Source organism: Sinocyclocheilus rhinocerous, unplaced genomic scaffold (assembly GCF_001515625.1).
Source record: "Sinocyclocheilus rhinocerous isolate Xijiao unplaced genomic scaffold, SAMN03320098_v1.1 scaffold24, whole genome shotgun sequence".
NCBI classification, from domain to species: domain Eukaryota; kingdom Metazoa; phylum Chordata; class Actinopteri; order Cypriniformes; family Cyprinidae; genus Sinocyclocheilus; species Sinocyclocheilus rhinocerous.
Window position 1 is genome coordinate 1,683,572 of NW_015647124.1, and position 23,830 is coordinate 1,707,401.

Genomic DNA, 23,830 nt, shown 5'->3' on the forward strand with positions numbered 1-23,830 from the left:
TTATATATATATATATATATATATATATATTCCTAAAAAAATCCATCTGTTAATATATACTTTTTAAGTTCCCTCAACACCAAGGCTGTGAAAACCTAATGAGCTGCCTACAGGAGTGTTGGTTATCTTAGGCGTCTGTAGTATTTTGGGCCCATGATGCCCAAAAATGATTGCCTATGATGCCCAAAAGTCTCGGTATCCGGCACACAAGTTTTTGAGCCTAAATCTACACCGAAACGTCTGGAGTTTATCCAATTCCAGAATGTAAATTTATAATAATGTGCTAATAATAATATGATATGTGTAAATGAACATACAAAATACAGATAGAAAGGACATTTTGTTCATAGCTGTGCTCATTGCACACCTAAAAAACTTACTTTAGTAATCCTTTTTTATTAACAGCTTTGAAAAATCACTTTTAATAGAGTGTAGACTGATACCTAAATTTGTGCAGATTTTTTTTTTACTCTGAAACTGCTAGTAAATTTCACAGTTACAGCAACTAACATGTTCGATTAAACACTGAATATTGAAGGAGAAAGACTGAAATAGTATTTTCCTGTAAACACATACTCCACAAATATACATTTTTTAATAAAAAGTAAATTTTGTGTTCGAAAACAAAAAAAAAACTCTAATCTTTAACTTTGATTTTTTTTAACATTGTATATTATGTGGCAACATATAAATTAACTAGGCTAGTTTTCAGATACAATTATTTTCATATATATTTAAAATGTATTTTAAGGATTTAATTGTTCATTAAATCTTAATTATACAAACAAATGTGACGATTTTTTATTATTTATTTTTTTTTACAAGTAATGCATTGCAGTAGCTGTCAACGTTTAACAACATTAAACAGTGTTGTGAACAATCCCTTTGTTTAATATGACTGAAAAAAACATAACTACATTAGGTTACACCAATAAAGATGATTTTAAATGTCAGAACAGGTAGAAATATCCCATTTTCCCAGTTCACAGGGTAGTGAAAAGCTTCATACTGTTGGTATAACTGTATTATTACAAGGTCTGCAATTACAATGCCATTTCATACAGAGTGGGGCAGCAGGCTGATATGTAAACATATGCTAAATGTTTTGCCACTGTTCATGGCCATTGTCAAAGGTGTGTGGGGGTCGTGAGGGGCCAATTTACCACAACAGCAAGAAGCCCACAGATCATAAACATCTTAAAGGCATCTTCTAAAGGTCTAGTTGACATCTGATAGGAAACGTCCTGTAGACATAATGCAGATGAAACGCGAACGCTCTGAAAAATAGGTCTTGCAGACGTCAAACAGACATCTCCGTGATGAACGTGCATCTGCCAATGCCTCCCCCTTCTCTGACCATTTTGGTTGAAAACGAGGGAGCAGCGTGTTCCGGGAATATCTTCTGTTAGTGGCTGCCGTGGAGGCCGAGGGGAGGCGGAGGTGAGGTGGACCAGACGACGCGTGAGCTCGAGTATGAGAGACCGAGGGGAGGGAGAAGGGAGAGAAACAGCCGCCTTCAAATATGGCGTCTTCGAGGGAAAATGACTAATATTATGAACAAGGGAGGCCTCGAGCTCGACGTTCAAGCGAACCGTGCGGGATCCGCACGCAGCGTCGGTGTTTGAAATCGTTGAGTCGAACGCAAGCCGAAGCGAGTGAAGGAAAGGGACACGGTTTACCGAAAAATACAGCAGCAACACCATCTTATTTAGATGCGTCGACAGGGCTAGCGCGCTGCTAGCTCACAACAACATTGTGGGTGGAATTTAAATGTCGCGTTTGATATTCGCTCGCAACATCGTTGCATGCGTAATGTAGCAGTTGTTTAACGGCCGATGCCCCTTGATGCACATTTAATACAAGTAACGTTAAAGTAAGTGGAGAAAGGGGAGGAGAAACAAGGGAAAGGACGTATACGGTCATATGCGTCCGTCAGTAATTTATCGGTAACCAGGTCAAACCGAATTCTTCGCAGCCCGCCTGGAGCATGGCATTACTTGATCTGGTTTTAAATGAGAAAAGGCTGAAAAGGAGGTGAGTTATTTCTTTGGAGGTGGTCGGTGAACACCCCCTCTATCACGCACTCATCTCCTCCCCTCCATTTCCCTCTCCCTTTTCAATATGCTATTTTTCACTCTTATGGACTTAGGCGTCTCTCACCAGGAAGAATGATTAAAAACTGACAACGGGACCGCGATCTTGTAGTGCAAAAAACAGTTTCGCACCGAAACCGTTCGCTCGCACCATCCAGCCGCGCGTTAGTGCGAAGCGATGGACAGAAATTACCCGGGAGCTGGCTTCGGTGATTTGGGCGCAGGAGCCGGATGGAGCTACGAGAGATCAGCCAAAGCAAGGTAAGCATGCAGCCATGCTGAGAACACAGAATGATGTCCGCTGTTTGGGACCAAACAGACTTGTGAAAACCCGGGCATTTGCATCTGACTCTGACGATGCATTTGCGTAGGATGTCAGAAGGTATTAGTGTAGCTATTGTTATTCAAATAAGCGAGGGTTTGCAGCTTTGGAAATTCAAGTGTGATTGATGGACTAATGTGCGGTTTGGGGAGGAGGAGAGGGAAGAAAAAAGGTGGGGGGCGGGGTGAAGTCTCCTCGCACGATTTTATTACAGATCCCCTCGTAGATTCGTTTAGCATCCCCAATGAATGAATGAGGGGCTCAGGGTCAAGTCTACTGAGAAAACAGCGAGAGATCGAGATCGTTAAAAAGGACGCGAACCGCAGCTTCAACGTTACCTGCGCTCTTTTATTTGCAACAGTTTAAACGACACCATTGATTAAAAAATACACCACATGAGCATTAAACGGAACTGTACGTTTAGAGCGTATTGCTGAAATAATATTCCTCGTTGTTTTATAAATCGGGGAAACAATGCTACGCGGCCTCTGATGATGAGGGGCTAGAGTCAAACCTCCCGTTCAGCTGACGTTAGCTAACCTCATCATGCTGTTGTCGCATGTTGGCCTACTATTGATTTAAACTAAAAAAAAGAAAATTATAAAACCGATGTAAGATTTTATTTCAGGCCAGTGAAAGTAAAAAACGCCCATCGTGTTAGCTAAGACTTGCTTAAGCTAGCTCTTCGCGCTTGAAGATGGGAGCGACCTGCGCTGCTTTGCTAACGAGTTAGCCTCCGATGCTATGCTCACTGTCACAGATCAGGACATGAATACCAGTCAACAATTCATTGCATTAATAAAAACATGCTTTGCTTTTTAATTAAAAAAGGCATAATTGATGTTGCGCGATGGCGTATTTTAATATTTTCAATTTCTATGTACTTTACCTGCATTGTTTTTCATACATCATCAGAACACACACATAACAGTGACAGGAAAGATTAAAAAAAAAAATCCAATATTGCTAATGAAACACGTTAATAACAATTTATAATATGGAAATAGGCCTATATTTCTAACAAAAGCATTATTGTACAGTGTGACAGTGGCTCGTGTCTGATGGGATGTTGTTCAGATTAACATTTGCATGATTGCATTAATTTTTTTTTTATTTGTAAGTATAATTTAATATCTCAAAAATACTGTCCAGGTGCCTTATTACATAGTCTTCCTATCTTAATATCTGAGAAGTTCAATGCTTTAAATGAGATCCTAAGTGAAATCCCCATGATAAGATAAGGATAAACTAAGAATGCTACTGTAATACAACCCACAATATCTAAATATAATAATACTAATGTTAATAAAACATTGTTAATCATTTACAATATACAATATGTTTCCAATAAAACATTATTGCACTATATTACTGAGCAGTTTCTGATGGCATGGAGTTCAAATTAAGATTTGTGTTACTACATTAATTTTTTAAAGTATAAATTCAATATCTCAGAAATACTGTTCAGGTTTGTTATAGTGAATTATATGTATATTTTTTTGTATGAGGAAGTTTATGATCTTAATATCTGAGGTGTTCTGAATGACATCCTAAGTGAAATCGCCATGGTTGATATATAAGATAAGGATAAGTTAGGATGTTTCTGTAATACAGCTCCAGATATCTAAATATTAGGATGCATCAGTAATAAAAATAATTATGTAAAATATTACAAATCTATGTATTAAAAAACAACTTAAAAAAAAAAATTCCCACTAATTTGGGATTATGAAACTTAATATAATTTAATTAGGCTACAAGATATATATACCAGTATAATACCCTTTACAAAATTGTTACTTAAATATTGCTCATTAACAAACTTGGTTTTGCATTACTGTACAGAGATTACCATAGGAAAACTGCAAACTGTTTAATGACTAAGTTTTTACACTTGCTGCAAGCATCATTGATAATCAATGCTAAAGTCACTGGTGATCTCTGGTCTCGTCAGCTTGGTGTACGGCAGCTCTAGATCATCACATCCAGAGTCTGAACTTCTTCATCGCCAAGCCTACGCCACTCCCCATCCCCTGCAGGGTTATGCTACCAATCACCATCCTGGTGGATCTGGCCAGGGTGGGGCTTGGGGTGCAGCTGGAAGGAGCCTGGGTGAGTGACACTACTTTGACTTCACGTTCAAACATATGGTTTGGTTTCTTTGTATCAAGTTGATGTGTATAGTACCACAGCACTTGTGGAAAATCAAATTTTTTTGTTTCTGATGTATGCACAATGTGCCCAAAAGTAGCTTATATCATAGAGCTTATCACATGATCTCATCCTACCTTCCGACTACCATGATTGATTTGCAGCAGTGATGTATAAGTCAAGACTAGGCTTGTCACACACAATACCAAAATTTCAGTCGTCAATATCAGACAAATATCACAGCAAAATAATTTGAAATATTCATGTAATTAACTATTTATTGAAAACAAGCAAACAGACAATAATAAACAAATTACAAGCAATAGAATAAAGATGAATAACAATTAAGGAAACAATGCGTGCAGTTTTCAGGTATCCAACAAGTAAATAGATTTATAGTTGATTTTGTTTGCTTCCATTGTCCTCATTTGTAAGTCACTTTGGATAAAAGCGTCTGCTAAATGACTAAATGTAAATGTAAATGTAACAACAGGATCAAGTATATTCAATTAAATGTTCATAAATGTAAAAAAAAATAATAATAATTATCACATGCAATAAAAAAACTACTTGATAGTCTGCACTGTATGATTGCAAAATATAATATATTAGTATATGAATAAATGCTGTAAGAGTTTTGACTGAGAAGCAGGCCTATTTACATTCACTTAAGACCTAATCGACTGTGTTTACTTCAATACTTTGCCAAGACAAGTATTTTGACCAAGAAGTGCATGTGAATTAGAGTATGCGCAGAAGACGTGAGCATTTGGAAAAATTGTTGTTGTACTCTGTGTTACAGATATCGTAGAGAGACTGGTATTTTTACATTTATTTTTATTGTGGAATTGACTTGTTACTGAAGCACCAATACTTTTGATGTTTGATCTGTGTTTTGTATAGAATTAAAGCAGTATTTGCCAAAATGTGCTCATTACATGCTTGTTTTTCCATGTATGTTTTTCTTAGGCCTGTCTGGACTCTTTGATGCTGGGCTGCACCACGCAAGTCCGTCAGGCCCAGATCCATCGGTTATGAACCTTATATCTGCACTAGAGTCCCGGGGTCCACAGCCACCTCCATCTGCCTCATCCCTCTTATCTCAGTTTCGCACTCCATCATGGCAGACTGGTAAGCTTGGCTTACTGAGTTGTATGAAGTTTGCATAGGTATATTTGAATAATGTACAAAGAAATGAAATAACATATTTTGATAAGCATCAGATCAAGAATGCACAGTCACTGTTTGCATCAGATGTATAGAATATATAGAGGAAATGCTGGTAAACTGTAAGTGCATTCAGCCAGCACTGCCAACACTGTTGCCATAGCAACAACTTGTAAGCCACATATTAAAAAATATTAATTGGCTCTTGTAATAACTCAGTGTGCACAGATGTCGAAAGCCAGTATTGTCTTTGTACTTATTAGGTTTTTAAAATTATTATGTTAGTATGTTTTCTTAGCCTTAGCTTTTGTCTTTTCTGTGTTTTTTTTTCTCTCCAAATTTTAGCCATGCACACGCCTGCCCCTGCAGAGCTTTTCATCTCTGGTGCCCTTCCTGGATCTGGATCCTTCCCATCCTCTTCTGCTTTGTCTGCCTATCAGCATCCAGCGCCATTCTCAGGGCGGTCCTTTCCTGGTGTGACCCCCTCATTGTCCTTACAGGACACGCCCACTTTCAGCCCCACCTCCAATGGCCTCCTGTCACCCCATGATCCTTTACTCCACATCAAGACACCTTCACAATCAAGCCTTGGCTTTGATCGCCTGTTGTCATCACAGGGTGCAGCTGCGGCCTACCTTGGAAGTCATGATCCAACTGGGGGTGGGGTCACATCTGCACAAGCCTCTTCTGCAGCCTCAGTTTCTGCCCGCCATATGCCGTCTCATCAGTTCAACTTGTTGTCCTCCCAGCTTCAAGACCAGTCCTCCCAGTTGTACAGTGCCTCTGTGTTTTCCTCTACCCCTGCTTCACCTCAGCCAACATCCCAAGAGCGGACAGTACCAAGACAAGACAGTGTAATTAAACACTACCAACGTCCCTCTCCAGCACAAGCCCCCTCATCCACCCCTCACCCTCTCCAGCACTACCTTAGCTGTGGGGTGTCAGGATATCAGCAAGCCACTCATACGCGCCATGCTGGCCTCTCTTGCAGTCCCCTAGGTGAACACAGTCCTTCCTCAGACCATAAACCCTCCCCCAGGACTGAACAGTACAGACCAATAATCCAACCTTCTTATGGGTCCTCGTCATCCTCATCCTCTGGTGGGGCTGGAAAGGGGACAAAGAGCAGCTCTAGTAGTGGTTACTCCTCTTCTGGATCTGCATCCTCTTCCAGAACCCCCCACACACCGCCCTCTGCCTCTTCAGCTTCATCCTCATCTTCATCCTCTTCCTCCTCCTCTGCATCTGCTAGTGCTCGTCAGTCTAATTCCATTCCAACCTCTACTTCTGCCTCTGCACCCTCTCGACAACAGCCACCAACCCAGACTGTACCTCCTCCACCCCAGTCACATTCCCAGGCCCCTCAGAGCTCCTCTAATTCCACCCAGCAAACCCTTCCCAAGTCGTGCCTCTCGGGTTATGGATCACCAGTGGCTCCAGTCAAGTCATCGAGTGGTCTAACGGGCCAGACCCCTCCTCATCCACAACCCCAGTCTTTCTCTCCAAGTCAGCCTCCCCCATCACACCTTTCCCAGTCATATGGGGGATTCAGTTCTCCACAGACTCATGATCTTCCTTCAGCTAGGACCTCTGGAGTGGCTAAAGGGTATGGGAATTTGGGAAGTCAGTCGTTTTCAGCAGAAGCAGTATATGGGACTGATTCAGGTTATGGGTCTCTGCCACCATCTTTAGGGGGTGCTGGAAGTCCCTCAATGGGTTATGGTGCATCAGGACACTCTCCTGCCCTTCTTAGGTCAGGAGCAAGTGGTGGAACAACTGGTGGTAGTAGTAGTGGAGGCAGTACAGGAACTGGAGCCAGTGGTAGTGTGGGAGGTGGAGGTGGTGGTGGATCTTACCACATCCCTGATTCAAGTCCATCTCCATCTGGCAATTCTGGAATCATCCGTCCTGGTCTGCATTCTCCTGCACCTTCACGACCTGCTCAGTCACCTGTTGGAACAGGATCCAACAAATATCTATCTTCTGTTCTCTCACCTTCATTTCTGCCTTCTCCACAAGGGTACCCAGACACAAGAGGACCTCGATCACAACCCTATCACCCCTCTGCTCCTCCCAAAACAAAGTCTGATAACAGCATACTTGGTGTAACAGAGTCTAGGTCACAACAGGACGATGATGTTGATGATGATTTCCTCATCCAGCACCTTCTTCAAGCCCAGAGTCCTGCTCCTCAAGCATCCCATCATCATCCTCCTCAAAGCCATCATTCCATACAGCCCACCCAGCAGTCTCCAGTCCTTCCAGCTCAGGATGGAAATAAGGGGCTTGCTTATGAGATGAGCAAAAGCTCAGAAGAGAGGTACCACCTTCAAAGTGTTATTCGAACACATAGTGCCACCTCTAATGCTGCTGTCTCTGACACAGGGAGTGAAGCTGGACTGGACAGTCAATTGGAGATGTCCCTAAAGAAACAGCAACAGCACCAACAACAACATCAACAACAACCACAGCAGAAAAGCAACAGAACTGTAAGTGATGGAGGACGAGGGAGTTCAGATCAAACACATTCCCATCCTCACCATCATCATGATTCTCTGGGATCTGTGGTGCATTATGTGCGGGATGACCCGTATTCCCAACACTCCATTCCTCAACAATCCACCTCCCACCATCAACACCTACACTCTCACCCACACATGGATCTTCAGAAAAAAACTCAAGATTCAGGAGATATGGCTTACATACGTAAGGCACCTGATGTCCAGCAACATCACCATCAGCATCAACAGGCACATCAACAGCAAACTCAACATCATCAATCACATCCACAACAACATCAACAACAACCCCAGCAACAACGTCACTCCCAGTCACAGCCACTTATGGACTCTCCCACTGACCAGTCTCGCCAACCCCCTCATTTGTTGCAGTCTGTGTTGTCCCACACCCGCAGCAAAACAGACCCTCAGCCACAGCAGCATTCTGTAAGCCAGCAGGCCCTTATGGAAGCCACTGGGGGAGTTGTGTCAGCAGAGACCCATTCCCAACCCCAGACATCCCAGCTCCAACTCCAGCTTCAGTCCCAGGCTTTGGAAGCAGCTGGTCACTATGGTCATGGTACCCAGCAGCAAGACCAGAGCCGCCCTAAGTCTAACACAGTGTCTTCACTAGACATGCTGGAACATTCCCTCTCTCGGACATCAAGCCAAGAGGGAGCAATGGTGGATGAGAGGACAGGAGGTGAAGGAAGCAGGGTAAATTCTGGAGCAGCAACAGCAGGAAGTGTAGAAAGGCGCCAATCACAGGATCAACAAAGACTTTCATCTCACCACCCAACGCAGCATCATGCTTCAGAGTTACACTCGTATCTTCCTGAGCCAGACATGAGTTTATCAACTACTTCTCATGGACACCACCTATCCCACCATCACCACCAACAGCAACAATCGTCACAAGGTCCTCAACATTCTAACTCCCACCATCAACACCCTCACCCCTCCCATCCTAATCAACAGAGCCATCATCATCTTCCTCCACAGGCCTCCTCAGCAGCTTCTCAGCAACAAGAGCAGTCTCACCCCTCTCACACCTCCCAGATTCCTCAACCTCAGCTTGACCAGCATCAAGGAGAGCCCCACTTTGACACCAGGAATCCAGCAGTGAAATCAAATCAAAACCAAAATCAAAGCCAACAGAGCCAGAGGTTTGTTCCGTTAACATCCATCTGCTTCCCTGATTCTCTTCTCCCAGATGAGGACCGTTCATTCTTTCCTGGAATGGAGGATATGTTCTGCACAGAGGAGTACAAATCCACTTGCTCAGGAGGAACTGGGCAGGGTCAAGATGGGGTTGCACCTGGCCAAGTAGTGCAGGAAGAAATGGATGGAATTAAACCAACGCCCGGAGGAGGAGACAATACAGGTCCAAGTTATGATATGCTTGGTCATCACAGTGACCAAGGATATGGGCAATATTGCCATGATCTCTCAGAATCTGACAATGGAACCATGCATTTGGATCTTGACTCCTTGAAGACTCAAGAGCTCCCATCTACAGTCAATACAGAGCAGCTTGGACTGATCCAATCTCAACCAGCCAACCTTGGAATGGGGACAACTGGAACAGTGGGGGAAGGATCTGGTGCCAAAATGGGAGGTACTGGGGGATCTGGGTCTGGATCAGGGGGTCTTACCTCTCCTATCTTCTGTTCCTCTCGCCCAAAGAAGCTCCTTAAGTCCAGTTCCTTCCATCTACTGAAGGAAAGACCTGATCCAAACTCCTTGCCCAAGAAGAGCTATGCACAGGAGTATGAATTTGAAGATGACGAGGATAAGGCTGACGTCCCAGCTGACATTCGCCTCAACAGCCGAAGCCGACTTCCTGATCTCATACCAGACCTTGTGTCCAGTTGTCGCAAATCAAGTGGTGTGGGAGGGGGAACTTTAAGCCCTTTAATGGGTGATCTAGATTTTGGATACCCATCTCTTGGTCCCCCTCCGCAGTTGATGCCACAAGATGGACCGAAGAAAAGAGGCAGGAAGCCCACAAAGCCTAAACGAGAAGGACCTCCAAGGCCACGTGGACGCCCACGTATACGACCATTGCCAGAACCTCACCACTCTAGGGGTATGATGGGAGAGTATGGAACAGGATATGTTCCTGAAAGAGGCAGAGGCAGAGGAAGAGGCAGAGGCAGAGGCAGGCGGGATGAATCTATGATGGACATGGAGATGGCCAATAAAGACCCGAATCAGATGTATCAACACCACATGCAGCAGCAAATGCATCACCAATCACAGCAGCAGCCACAGCATGAAGAGCCAATAAAACCCATCAAGGTAAGCTGTTAAAATGTAAAAAATTATAATATACAAATATAAAATTTGAGAGAGGTTGATGTGAGTTCAAACATGATGACATGGCGATACTAGAGTTTTTTGTAACAGTTTTGTTCAGTATTGGATATTTAATATTACATGCTCATTTCGCTCTATGAGCCATAACATTAAAATAATTATCAGCTTTAGAGGTCAACCGATGTATCGGTTTTGCGGATTAATCGGCACCGATAGTTGATTGCCGAAACTATCTGCTATCGGCAAAAATCCATGCCGATAGTTTTTTCCGAGTTACGTCCGTTAATTAACAAGTTAATTAACTATGAATTAATTCTAATGATCAATATATAATTTATATTTAATATTAATATTTTTGTTCATTTACAAAGAATGCTTCAGTACTGTTTATTTTTTTAAATTGTAGTTTTCATACAGTATCCATTTTAAAAACTATCGGTTGATTAATCGGTATCGGCCAGTGTGGTCCAACCTAGCTATCGGTATCGGTAAAATCCACTATCAGTCGACCTCTAATCAGCTTATCAGTGTCTGCCAGAATTTTATTATCGGTGCATCTCTAGTAGTTTTTGAATGATGGGACATCTGCTTTGATCATGTTCCAGGTTATTTTCTATAATGTCTTGTTTCCCTTTATTAGATTAAACTTCCTATTGGAACCATGCCATCTTCTGATGCCTTGTTGCGGACAGACTCCTTGTCAGGCACTGATCCGGCTCTCTCAGATGGTTCCCTTGGTTCAGCACCCTCTTTGGGATTGAGCCCTGGGACTCCCGGAGTTCCTGACATGAACAGACCTCAAGACAAGAAGTCCAAATCCCAAGAGGTATGAGAATGCAGTGTAGATCCCAGAGCTGTGTTTGTGAGCATGTTTTTACATTTTGATCTAATGAAAAATTCTGTCCCTTCATATTTAGTTGGAAGAGAAAGAGTCAGAGAAGACTGGCTTTGTTGCCTCATTTTTGGATTTTCTAAAGTCTGGAAAAAGGCCATCAGGATTGTCAACAGGGTCAGCTGACAGCGCTGGAAATGAAGATGCCTCTCCTGGGAAAAGTGGAGGCATTCGCCCATTATCCCCTCAACTGCCACCTCCCACAGCTGCTGCAGCTGTATCTGGATATGGAGATGGTGAAAGTGATGGAGGACTGTCTTTGGGTGGTTGTCCTAGCCCATGCAAGCGTTTGGATGAAGAGCTGAAAAGGAACCTTGAGACATTGCCCTCCTTCTCGTCCGATGAGGAGGACTCCGTCGGAAAGAACCAGGACCTGCAAAAGAGCATCTCCTCTGCAATCTCTGCCCTGTATGACACTCCTCAACTCACCTCTACAATGCAGCCTCCTTCACTTCCACCACCCCCTCCTCCACCTCCTCCTGAACCACTGACACCAACACAGCAGCCACCAACCCTCAGCCCTCAACCACCACTGCATATACACTCGCCCTCACATGCCCACACCCACTCCGTTGAGCCTGCAAGATTGCAAAGAGAAGAGCAGGAAGAAGAAATGGAAGAAAAAGAGAAGGATCTAGAAGAGGAAGTGGAGCAAGACAAAGAAGAGAAAGAGAAAGTCTCAGATATGGAGCTGCTGAGTGTCCCCAAAGTTGGAGGTGAGGGTCATTTTTGGAAAGTAGGATGAATTAAGCAGCTTCACAAACACCTGTGCCTTGTTAAAATAGGGCATTATTAAGACACAATTTAACACTTGCTGTTATTTTGTTAATACTGTGGGTGGTTACAAATTTAAGAGTACCGTTCTCTCTTGCAGACTCACTCAAAGAAGCTATTGAAGCCCAAGCTCCCCCTTCTCTCCCAGTTTCCCCATCATCCCCTGCTCCCTCCTCCACCTCCTCGCCATCACCGCTTCCACCCCTCCCCCTTCCCTCTCCTCTCCCTCCACAGGAGGACAATCCTTCCCCCTCTCAGAAATCGCCTCCACAACAGTCCTCGCCTCCACCCAGTCCTGTGGCTTCCTCTGTGCCTGTCCTCTCTCCTCTACCTTCTCCTCCTGTAGAGCCTGCTCTCTCCTCTAGCCCACCTTCGCCCAGTCCACCTCTGGTACAGGAGTCCGTTGCAGAGCCCGCCTCTCCTGAAGAGCCCCCTGCGCCTCAAATTCTACCGTTGCACTTGGCACAGAAACAGAGCGGTGCTGCCATTGTTGGCGAGACTGATGAGGATGAGAGTGAGAGTGGAGGCGAGGGTATTTTCAGAGAGAGAGATGAGTTTGTGGTGCGAATTGAGGACATCAGCAGTCTGAAGGTACAGCAGTCCATTCTCTTTCATTTTAGATCTTTGTCAGCATGTGTATAATACATATGTGCAGATAAATAATGTGATGTGGTATGTAGGTTTAATTTTGAGTGTCTCCCTAGTTGGCCCTGCAGACAGGACGAGAGCCCCCTCCCATTTGGCGTGTACAGAAAGCTCTGCTACAGAAGTTTTCCCCCGAGATTAAGGATGGACAAAGACAGTTTTGTGCCACTAGTAATGTGAGTCATGACCAATCACATCATTTGTAAAAAGCAGCACACAATGTTTCAGCTATTTCTACTGTTCTATATGTTCACTTCTTACTTAATAGTGCTGTTTGCCATGGCAAGCATCACTGTTATTATTGTGATTTTACAAAATTTCTACTTGTAAAGTTACTATTAATTTTCAGAATTATCAGACTTTATATTTTTGTCTGATGGAAAATAAAACAGGCTAATCCCATTCACCTACGCAGCACATTATCAAACTACCATTTATAACACCTTTATAACCGCAAAGCAACATCATGGCAACCACAGAACACCCTAGCATTGTGGCATTAAGCATCACTCACATTTTCTTCAGAAATTGTTAAAATCTAGCCTTCCTGTATTTCAAACAGTAGAGCATGGTGCTAGCAACACCAAGGTCATGGGTTCGATTCCCAGGGAATGCATGAACTGATAAAATGTATACCTTGAATGCAAAGTTGCTTTGGATAAAAGCATCTGCCAAATGCATAAATGTAAATTATCGAAATCGAATTGAAATCGCGATTTGAGACGTTGCGATTTCCTAATCGCAAAGCCTGCGAGGTGGACACGATATTACTCTGTTCCAGAGCATATGCATGACTGCCAGCCTTGAGTTGCAGTCTTACTTGCCCTGGGCAAGAGTGAGCGCACCTCCGTTCTCCCCAATCAGCACTGCTCTAGCCAACTGCGTAAACACCCACCATTTAAAAAAAACAGAAAGCGGGAGAGAGACCGAGTGGGATTATGGCGTCTGGAGTGTGTGTGACGCTGTTTCGTTGTGAAAGCGAAACTGCAAATTTAAAATCGTAAATCAAATCGCAATCGCAATATCTGTCAAAAAAAATCACAATTTGATATTTTCCCCCAAATCGCACAGCCCTAATGTAAATGATGTAGTAATGTGAACTGTACTCATTGGATAGTACAGTATTTATGAGCACAACTTTAAGTGATTGGTGATTCTGTGTGCTTTTTATTTTTTTATTTTGTATTTTTAAGTTGTGTCACTGTAAGTTTCTAAATGTTGTGTCCTCTTTTGTCCCCTTCTCCTCTCTGCTTCCTCTCAGTATCTGGGTTACTTCGGGGATGCCAAAAAGCGCTACCAGCGGCTGTATGGGAAGTTTCTGGAAAACATAAACAAAAAAGACTACGTGAGAGTCTGTTCCCGTAAGCCCTGGCACAGGGCTGTCAACCTGAGGTATTTCAACCCCTTTATCTTGCTGTCTTGTCAAGTCAATGAAGCAATGACAACGAATTATGTCTAATGATCTAGAACAGATTCAAATGAGCTTTATTGATACTGTTACTTTACTCCTTTCAGTTTCCAAATTTACTTTCTTTCCAGCAATATATATATATATATATATATATTTATTTCCACCAGCCATTGAACTGCATGCACAGGATTGTGAGAAATCATAGGCATATATGATATCTCTTAAAAAGCCCACCAGATGAGGGCATCTTAATAGATGGGATGTTGCACAAACGTTAGATTCACGTATTGTGTTGCCTCATCGTACTACATGTGAGGGCAGCATTTTTCAGATTTCAGACACATCCAATTTGTGTAAATGTTACAATGTAAAGGGCTGTTCATACCAAGGACCATAACAATAATGCTTTAATAATCATACTACTTCATCCATTCTAGTTCATCCAAAAAGGAAAATTAACCCCTGATTTACTCATCCTCAAGCCATCCTAGGTGTATATGACTTTCTTCTTTCAGACGAATACAGTCGGAGTTATATAAAAAAAAGTCCTGTCTCTTCCAGGCTTTATAATGACAGTGAATGGTGGTCTAGATCAGTGTTTCCCAACCTTTTTTTAGCCACGGCACAGTTTTGATCAGTAAAAAAATCCCACAGCACACCACTAAGCACTGAAATATAGCAAAATTGAACAAACACGCATTGCTTCAAATGGCATATTAAAACTGGATATTATATTAAAAGTAGTACTCACATTTAATGTGAAACTTTAGCTTAAGTCAGGTAGGAACACAAGGTCATAGGTAGCTTTATGTTTTTGGTGATGATAAAACAACAAATGTACATATCGTCACTGTCGAGCGGAAACATTGTATGTCCAAAAGCATTACCACTTTCAGGAAATGTAAAAACTATTTTTTTTTTAGTAATTAAACAGCGTCGTCAGAGTTGGTATTGTGGCTTTATATATGATCAGACACTTAATGTTACGAGGTTTTTGAAGTGCGTCCATCCATCATAAATGTACTCCACACAGCTCCGGGAGGTTAATAAAGTCCTTCTGAAGTGAATCAATGCGCTTGTGTACGAAAAATATCCATATTTAAAACTTATTTTTAAAAACGTACCACCTCGCTTCAGAAGGCCTTTATTAACCTGGATGGATGCACTTTATTTTGCTTAAAAATCTCGACCACCATTCACTGCCATTATAAAGCTTGGAAGAGCCAGGAAATTTTTTAATATAACTTCGATTGTATTCGTCTGAAAGAAGAAAGTCATATACACCTAGGATGGCTTGAGGGTGAGTAAATCATGGGGTAATTTTCATTTTTGGGTGAACTATCCCTTTAAGAGAACAGGAAAATCCACACCACAACTATAAAAATAAGGACATAGAGGAACGATATCATTGGAATCACTTTCAGAACATTTTTTCCAGCTGCTCAAGGATAAAAACATTGACAGCCAATTAGAATCCACCCAACCTTAAAGAGCTTGAGCGTTTAAAGTGGCAGACGCTGCTACTGCAGCATACATGTAATAAACAGCACGCTGTCATATGTTGGTGTGGACGCTAATATAGCCCTTATGTTTATTCATCTAAGGTAGGGTAATTTGCATGTTTTGCACTGTTGACATTCTTGATAAAGGTGTTGTTTTTTTACTTTGTAGGAGACAGTCTCAACCTCTTCCGAAGTTGGCGCCGCCCCCCAACAACCAGACTCCTTTAGAGAGGACTGAAAAAGACAGAGAGAAGATTAAGGAGCCACGTGAAAGCCGCGAGAAGAACAATGTTCGGCCAAAGGAACAGCGGGACAGAGAAAAAGTGCTTAAAACCAAGGAGAAGGAAGAAAAGAAAGAGAAAGAAAAGAAAGCTTCACCTCCTCCTCCGCCACCTCAGAAGCCTGAGAAACGAGCAGCGGTGACAGAACGAGGGAAGGTGAAGGAGGAGAAGAGGAGCGGTGGACAGGAGAAGAAGACTGAACGCTCTGCCAAACCTCAACCACCAAAGGTGAAGGCTGAACCTCCGCCTAAGAAACGCAGGATGTGGCTGAAGGAAGTACCCTCATCCTCAGACTCGGACTCCTCAGCAAGTGAGGATGAAAGTGAGTTTACTTTTAAAATGTATCCATTTGCCGAGATGTGCAATGTACGTTTCTTATGTGACAAATTAACATTGCAGTCATCTTGAATGTGCATTTTTATTTATCATTAAAGGGTTAGTTCACCCCAAAATGAAAATTCTGTCATTAATTACTCACCCTCATGTCGTTCCAAACCCGTAAGACCTTCGTTCATCTTCGGAACACAAATTAAGATATTTTTGATGAAATGTGAGAGCTCTCAGACCCTGCATAGACAGCAACGCAACTGTAATGTTCCCAGGTCCAGAAACGCCATTTTGGAGAGTACCCAAGAACGTAATCTGCGTAATCAGCATTGTTTACGCTTAGGGCAAAGCGTGCGTATGCATTGTGATATTCTCTAAAATGGCGGAAGACGTAACTCGGGGGAGAAGAATTGTTGAAAAAATTTTTATTTTTGTTTTCTTTGCGCTCAAAAAGTATTCTCGTAGCTTCGCAAAACTGAAGTTGAGCCACTGATGTCACATGGACTATTTTACCGATTTCTGGACCTGGGAACATTGCAGTTGCATTGCTGTTTATGGAGAGTCAAAGAGCTCTCTTGATTTGATCAAAAATATCTTCATTTGTGTTCCGAAGTACAGCTGCGTTGCTGTCTATGCAGGATTTCATCAAAAATATCTTAATTTGTGTTCCGAAGATTAACGAAGATCTTACGGGTTTGGAACGACATGAGGGTGAGTAATTAATGACAGAATTTTCATTTTAGGGTGAACTAACCTTTTAAGACATTTGTATTGTAAAAGTTTTGAATAAAAATAGATCATTCTCTTTAGGGTGTATTCACACCAGGAAAGTCCGCTAGTTCGCTTGCTTTGGTCCGGACCAAATACAATGTTGATTTTTTTTTGTTTGGTGCGGTTCACTTTCACACTGCCCTTTTTGCAAGTGAACCAGAAACTGTAAACAAAACCACACGTGTGCTTAAGGTCATCCATTCATTGGTTCATCCATTCAACCGTACCAGAGTTCATTTGGAAGCGGACCGAGACCACCTCTTCAGCTGGGTCTCGGTACGGTTGTTTGGTGCGCACCCGAGTGCGATTGTTGTATTCACACCTGCCCAAAAGATCCGCACTAAAGGGGGAAACGAACTTGAGTTCGATTCAATCGAACCAAACAAGACAGGTGTGAATACACCCATAAACTATATTCATAGATTATATTTTACCCTGAAATCAAAAGACAAAAATTAGGAAATTATGTTTTGCATAGAAAAGAAAAGCCTATAGTTCAGTTCAACTTCAACATACAACAACATGCAACATTGTAACACATAAATACAAAACAAAAAATAAAAAGCCCCTAAAAATAAAATTAGTAAATAAAATATTTGAAGAATAATTTGTAAAATTTTTGGCATTGTGATTATTTCTTTTTGTTTGACTTTATTTCTCAATATTGTATTGCAAAATCTTAATCTTCAATATATAATCTTATTATTTGATATGTTTTATTTCTAAAATGTTTATATATCATTGTTTTTTTTGTTTTACTGCCTTTAGTGTTTGCAGATTTTTAAAAAAAAAAATGCATTAGCCATTTTTCAAAGAATAATGGGAATTACATATTACAAAAAACAAAATATTTTATATATTTAAAAAATAAAACATAAAAATGAAAACCTTTGTGCATTACTATTATCAGAATTTTGTAGGAATTGTGGAAGTCATAACTGTCATAAAAATAATGTCTGAAAAATATAAAATTGGTCTTGGTCTGGTTAATTTGTAAAATATAAATTATTTTTTTTCCTTTTGATTTTGGAGTGAAATGTGACTTGTTTTTGTGCAACTATAATGCAAAATGACTTTTTACACATAAAAAAAAAAAATGCAGTCATGTGACATAAAATAGCAGGCAGTTATGATCGTGTGTTGATGTGAATATAACTTGATGTGTGTCTGTCCAGCAGTCTCAGTCAAAGCGGGCCTGAACACACGTGCAATGCGTGAGATGTACCGGAGCTACGTGGAGATGCTGGTCAGTACGGCACTCGACCCGGACATGATTCAGGCTCTAGAGGACACGGAAGGTAAGTGAATGTGATTACCTCTCAAACAAACTAGCGCTCTGTCATTACCAAACCAGAAGATGAAATTCACTTCTTTTTGCATTATTGGCTATTTCAGATGAATTATATCTTCCTCCAATGCGCAAGATTGACAGCCTTCTCAGTGAGCAGAAGAGAAAGCTTTTGAAAAGAGTCAATATGAACTCTCAGCACCAGGTACTTCACGTTATTATTTGTGCTTGCTTGAGTTTTTAAATTTTTATTCAATTGCTCAATTTCTCTTTCGTGTCCCTTAGCAACAGGGTTCATACGGGGACCACGTTTTGAAAATCAAGGACTTTCAAGCACTTTTTCCAGCACCATTTTTTTTCAAGGACTTCATATAATGTTTTTCTTAGTTTAATTATTTCTCGTTATCTTCGTTCTTTATAGAAAATAAACAGAATATAATATATAAAAAGAATTCACACTAAGGACAAAATATATATCAAGTTAAAAGTCTTTATAAAATACTTAATAAATAAATAAATACAGACAGTAGATGGCAGCCTTGAGCACCTGTAATGTCATGAAATACACCCTACACTTTAAAATCTCAGAATAATAGCCTTCTGCTGATTATTCAGTATGCTGAATTACCCACTTTTTAGAAATTACTGTGTGATGAATGCTTATTCCTTTGGAGACTGTTAATAATTTCTCTTGTTTTAGACACTAATTACATTATGTATAGTGTTTTGCTTTGTAAATTCACAACAAGAATTCACAGCTCATTTTTAGTTGCTGGATAATTAAAAAGAGCAGAGAGAGAGACTCGCAGATATTCATTTATGCGTTTTAACTCATTTCAGAAACAAACTGATCTTGAACATGGTTGCAAAACTGCACAGTAAAGCATTAAACTCACATGACTCTGAGTGGAGCGTGAGCCCGGAAGCATCTACAGCATAAAATACTTATTTATCCGAGGCAATCTGTGACATACTACGATTAGATCATAATCACTGTTACTGTAATTCTGAATATCACAAATATCAGACTTTTTATACTTTTCCAACATATACAAAGTTCTGTCATGAAACTCTAGATGGCACAGGCCGATAGGTTCTAACTCAAACTGTATAATTTCATCATTCACATGGCACAGCTTGATTGGTTTCTTTTCGCATCAGCAGCCAATATGCTTGCTGCTCAACATTCAAATACTTGGCTAGTGCTTGTTGAAAAACCCTCCACCTTCCCCAGCTCCACCTCTATTGATCTGCTATGGTGTGATTTCATGTATGTCATATATGGGGGTTATTTCATATATGTAATATATGTTACCAGGTTCAGCTCGAAATAAACATGAATGGACACCCGAAGGTATGTTAAAAGGAGGAGTACAACTTAACGAAATCCATATCCTGTCTCATATAATCGCTCAATCAGTGTTTCAACGGCAGAAAGACGTCAATATAACAGCTTGTAAGCAATGTCACGTAACGTCACATTTACCTCCGAAAAAACATATTCAATGACCATACGCTCGTTAGGCAGCTAGAAAAATGAATTCTAGAGAGGAGCATTTTGCTAAATATATGCACCATATAACATATTCATTATAATTGTAACTGTTCTTCAATGTTTAATTTATGTTTGATTAAATCCGTCAAGTTTTTATGACAGCCACAATTTAAATGTTTATTTCAAAAAACAAATTGGAGTAGAAATATAATTATGTAATTGTATTTTTATTATTATAAAAACTTAATTGAGTGTAATTTAAGCGTTTGTATGCAAATCAGTTAATTTCAACCTTCAGTATTACAGTAATATAGTGCCAACTGACTCGTGTATATTTTACAGCATTAGTTGAGAGGTTTTTTTTTTCCTTGAGAAAATTTGGCATTTACTGTACCTGATATATATCCAAAATAATCGATATTGAATTGAATCGCAAGCTTGTGAATCAGAATCGAATTGTGAAATTTGTGTCAAAACCCAGCCCTATATATTACCATGCTAAACTCTCAGAGGGTTGTCATGACAGAAATAAATGTGTTTCTTGTGTGCAAACTGAATCCACATATTCCTTTTACATTTAAATAAAGAGTTTAATTTTCTAAAAGCTAAATTCAAACATTTTACAGACCTTGTGTGAACCCTGTTGCAACCATTCTTCGCTGAAGTTCCTTCCGTTTCTGCTCCACAGGAAGCTCTTCACACTTGCCCTCAGATAACAGCGGAGCCCCTGGACTCGGGGACGGTGAGGGTCAGACTGGGTGGTGAATGCTACAACCGCAAAACCCTGAACCGCATCAAAAAGAGTGTTCCCAAACCACAGGTCAACAAAACCTACATTGTTTTTGCTGCAGACCTCTGAATCTGATCTGATTATGGCAGCTTCCCATAGCCCCACCCCCTTCATTTTTAAATAGAATTAATAGGGCTGTTAATTTGTAATCAGTTGATTAATTAATTAATTTTATTTGTTGTTCTTGTTTTTTTTTTTTTTTAAGAATGCTTTTATTCATCAAGGCTGCATTAAATTGATCAAAAGTGACAATTCAAGAAAATCAATTTATGAAACGGATAGTTCCGGTCCTTGATTCTGATTGGTTGAGCCGCGTTCGAAACTGTTGTAAATTACTCTACAAACATACACCTTTGTTTACTTTGTGTGTTGCTTGGCAACCACTTTGTTGCAACCACAACTGATTCTGAGGAACTACATTGTTTGGTGGAAGAATACTGTTTTTATTAATATCATTACACTTTATTTGCTCTGTTTTATTTTGTGAAACCTAACTACGGTTATGGAATAACCGTTTTGGAATAACTCGCGTCGTGCCTAACAACGCCCCTTAGCTGTTATAAATTCACTGTAAACCACGGCTTCTTGGGGCTTATTGCTTTAGTATCACTGTTTCCACAAAAATATTGAACAGCACAACTGTTTTTAACAGAGATATTAATGTTTCTCGAGCAGCAAATCAGCATATTAGAATGATTTCTGAAGGATCATGTGATACTGAAGACTGGAGAAATGATGCTGAACATTCAGCTTTGCATCATTTGAAATAAATTACATTTTAAAATATATTCAGAAATAAAACAGTTATTTTAAATTGTAATATTTCACAATATTACTGGGTAATTTTTACTGTACTCATTTTTACAATTTCTACTGTATTTTTGTGAGCATAAGAGACATCTTTCAAAAATATCTCAGCAACCCTTGACTTTTGAATGGTTGCGTATTTTATTAGTCAATAAATGGACGTGCAATATTTGAGTTTGAATGATTGAAATTATTTTATAAACTTAATGCATACTTGTAATAGCATCATACTTGGTTTTACTTACAGAACATTAGCAGCAAATTATATAATAAAATAAATATAAAAATATTTTGAATCCAGTGACAGCCCTAATAATTAACAGGGACAATGTAGAAACAATAAAAGAAGTCTAATACTAACGTCACCATTCCTGTCTCCTCCAGGACCTCAAGTTGTCAACAGAAACATGTCGACTCTACAGTCTCTACCATTCGCTGCATCATTATAAATATCATACCTTCTTACATTGTAAGAAAGAGGTAAGGATCGAACTACATTTCCCATAAGCAGCTGCAGTAAACAAATGCAATGCAAATCTGCATTGAAATTCTCTCTTTTCTTTTAGACGAACACTATAGAGCAGGCTTCAGAAGATCCTGGACAAGAGGAAGTTGTTCAGCAGTGCATGGCCAATCAGAGCTGGCTGGAGACGCTCTTCAGCTCCTTCTTAGAGCTGATGACCCTCAGCACCAAAGCTTAAGACAAGAAAGGACGGGGGAGCATGAAAAAAGAGAAACGTTGAGGAATCAAGGAGGCCTTGATGTATAAAGAAGCTGGATTTATTGTTGCCTAGCTCTCCTGTCCTCCTCCTCCTCGGTTTTACAGAAATGTTTCTTTTAAACGGCGACAGGAGAGGACCGGGCGACGAGCCCAGCAGGTTGCCGCCAGACTTTATTAACTCTACAAACGTCTGCAAAAACGCAGGATCCGTCCTGAGCGTTCAGGCATATGGATGTGACTAAACTGAGATCAGATTTTACCGAATTTTCACTGAATCCGAAGGAAATGGTACACAGAACCATGGAGCTACGGTTGAAGGAATATACTGTGTGAAGTCTTTATACTTTCGAATCGACCGATTCATCGCGGGAATAACTGACAGGAGTTCGCTTCGCGCCGACTTTAGGAGGAAATCTGTTACGGAATTTTACACGAATAATTTTTTAAGACAATAGCAGTTTTATTTCAGGTTTTTTTTCTGAAACGAGTGCAGAAGGGAAAGCAGTCATGGGAAGATGCGTGCAACGACGTGATGACATTCAACGCTTTAGTCTCCACACGTGAAACAAGCTAAAGTAATACATTTTTATTATTTATAAAGACATTTTTTAACAGCAATTCGCACATACAATACAAACCAGTGATGCTTCATATAAAACGGTTCAAATAATGTTTGTTCAGATGTTATACATGGATCTTATTGCCACATTCTGAGCTGTCTTCCTTTTTGCTCATCAAAGGTGGGTAGACACCACGGAAAATGTATTATCGTTTTTATCTGTTAACGAAGAGAAGAGAAAGACAGAGTAGAACAAACTATTTCAAGCTACGCAAAACGGTATTATTGCAGTGCATTCTACAGAGAAAAGAAATGGAATTGAAAGCGAGAGCGAAGCATCTGGTTCCCATTAGGGAGGGATTATGTATTAGTACTATTTAAAATGGAAATTTGTTTTTGTTTGTTTGTCTTTTGTCTGTATTCTGAGTATTCTTTTGGAACAATCTAATACTGTGCTTCTTTCAAAAGTAAAGCCTTTGTGTAAATATTGTACAGCTCTTGACAAAAATCTTCTGGTTCTTCTGTACATGGACTATCCCTGTATTTGACAAACAAATAAAACCATCAACAACTACTTTGTGTTAAATAAGATGCTGCTTTTCTCCTCAGGTTCACCGTGAAAAGACAGGTGACAGGTGAAATAATCACAGTCAAGTCAGACCTTTTGAAATCTTCTTTTTTTGGGGGGGCTTCCACAGAACTTTCTTCCCTAAATTTCTAAATGCAAAGGTTTGTACTTTTTCTTGAACTTCGGCCATGACTTCATTACAGTTCCTCTTTTTGCTGTTACTGTTTATTATTGCTGTTGTTTTTCATGCTTTGTTCTCTCTATCTTCTCTTTAACCATTCCTTATCTTTGCAGATGGGTATTTCCAGCCAGGAACTTTTTTTTCTTTCTTTTCTTAGAAAAAGTAAAAAATGTCTAGCTTTTTCTGATAATAAATGGTCAGAAATGGTTTGGAATATTTTCAGAAAGTATAACCAGAAAGTACAACTCTGACCTGAAATGTATATCAA

The 23,830-nt window shown here is 40.4% G+C and overlaps 1 protein-coding gene across 3 annotated transcripts; it reads left to right on the forward strand.

Annotated features, from left to right (window-relative positions):
• The first annotated feature begins 1,459 nt into the window (after positions 1-1,459).
• On the forward strand, positions 1,460-22,417 carry prr12a (proline rich 12a). 3 transcript variants are annotated; one of them, XM_016513321.1, is made up of 16 exons: positions 1,460-2,034; positions 2,164-2,354; positions 4,370-4,527; positions 5,536-5,697; positions 6,079-10,532; positions 11,191-11,376; positions 11,468-12,158; positions 12,317-12,807; positions 12,921-13,037; positions 14,123-14,253; positions 15,944-16,377; positions 18,329-18,451; positions 18,549-18,646; positions 20,625-20,756; positions 21,918-22,013; positions 22,100-22,417. In XM_016513321.1, exons 2-16 carry the CDS (start codon positions 2,272-2,274, stop codon positions 22,232-22,234), a joined length of 7,491 nt encoding a protein of 2,496 aa, XP_016368807.1. In that variant the 5' UTR covers positions 1,460-2,034; positions 2,164-2,271; the 3' UTR covers positions 22,235-22,417. The 3 variants fall into 3 exon arrangements, with proteins under 3 accessions (XP_016368807.1, XP_016368806.1, XP_016368808.1); XM_016513320.1 differs by having other exon boundaries at positions 1,460-2,354; XM_016513322.1 differs by having other exon boundaries at positions 1,460-2,354; positions 18,332-18,451.
• The last annotated feature ends 1,413 nt before the right edge of the window (positions 22,418-23,830 follow it).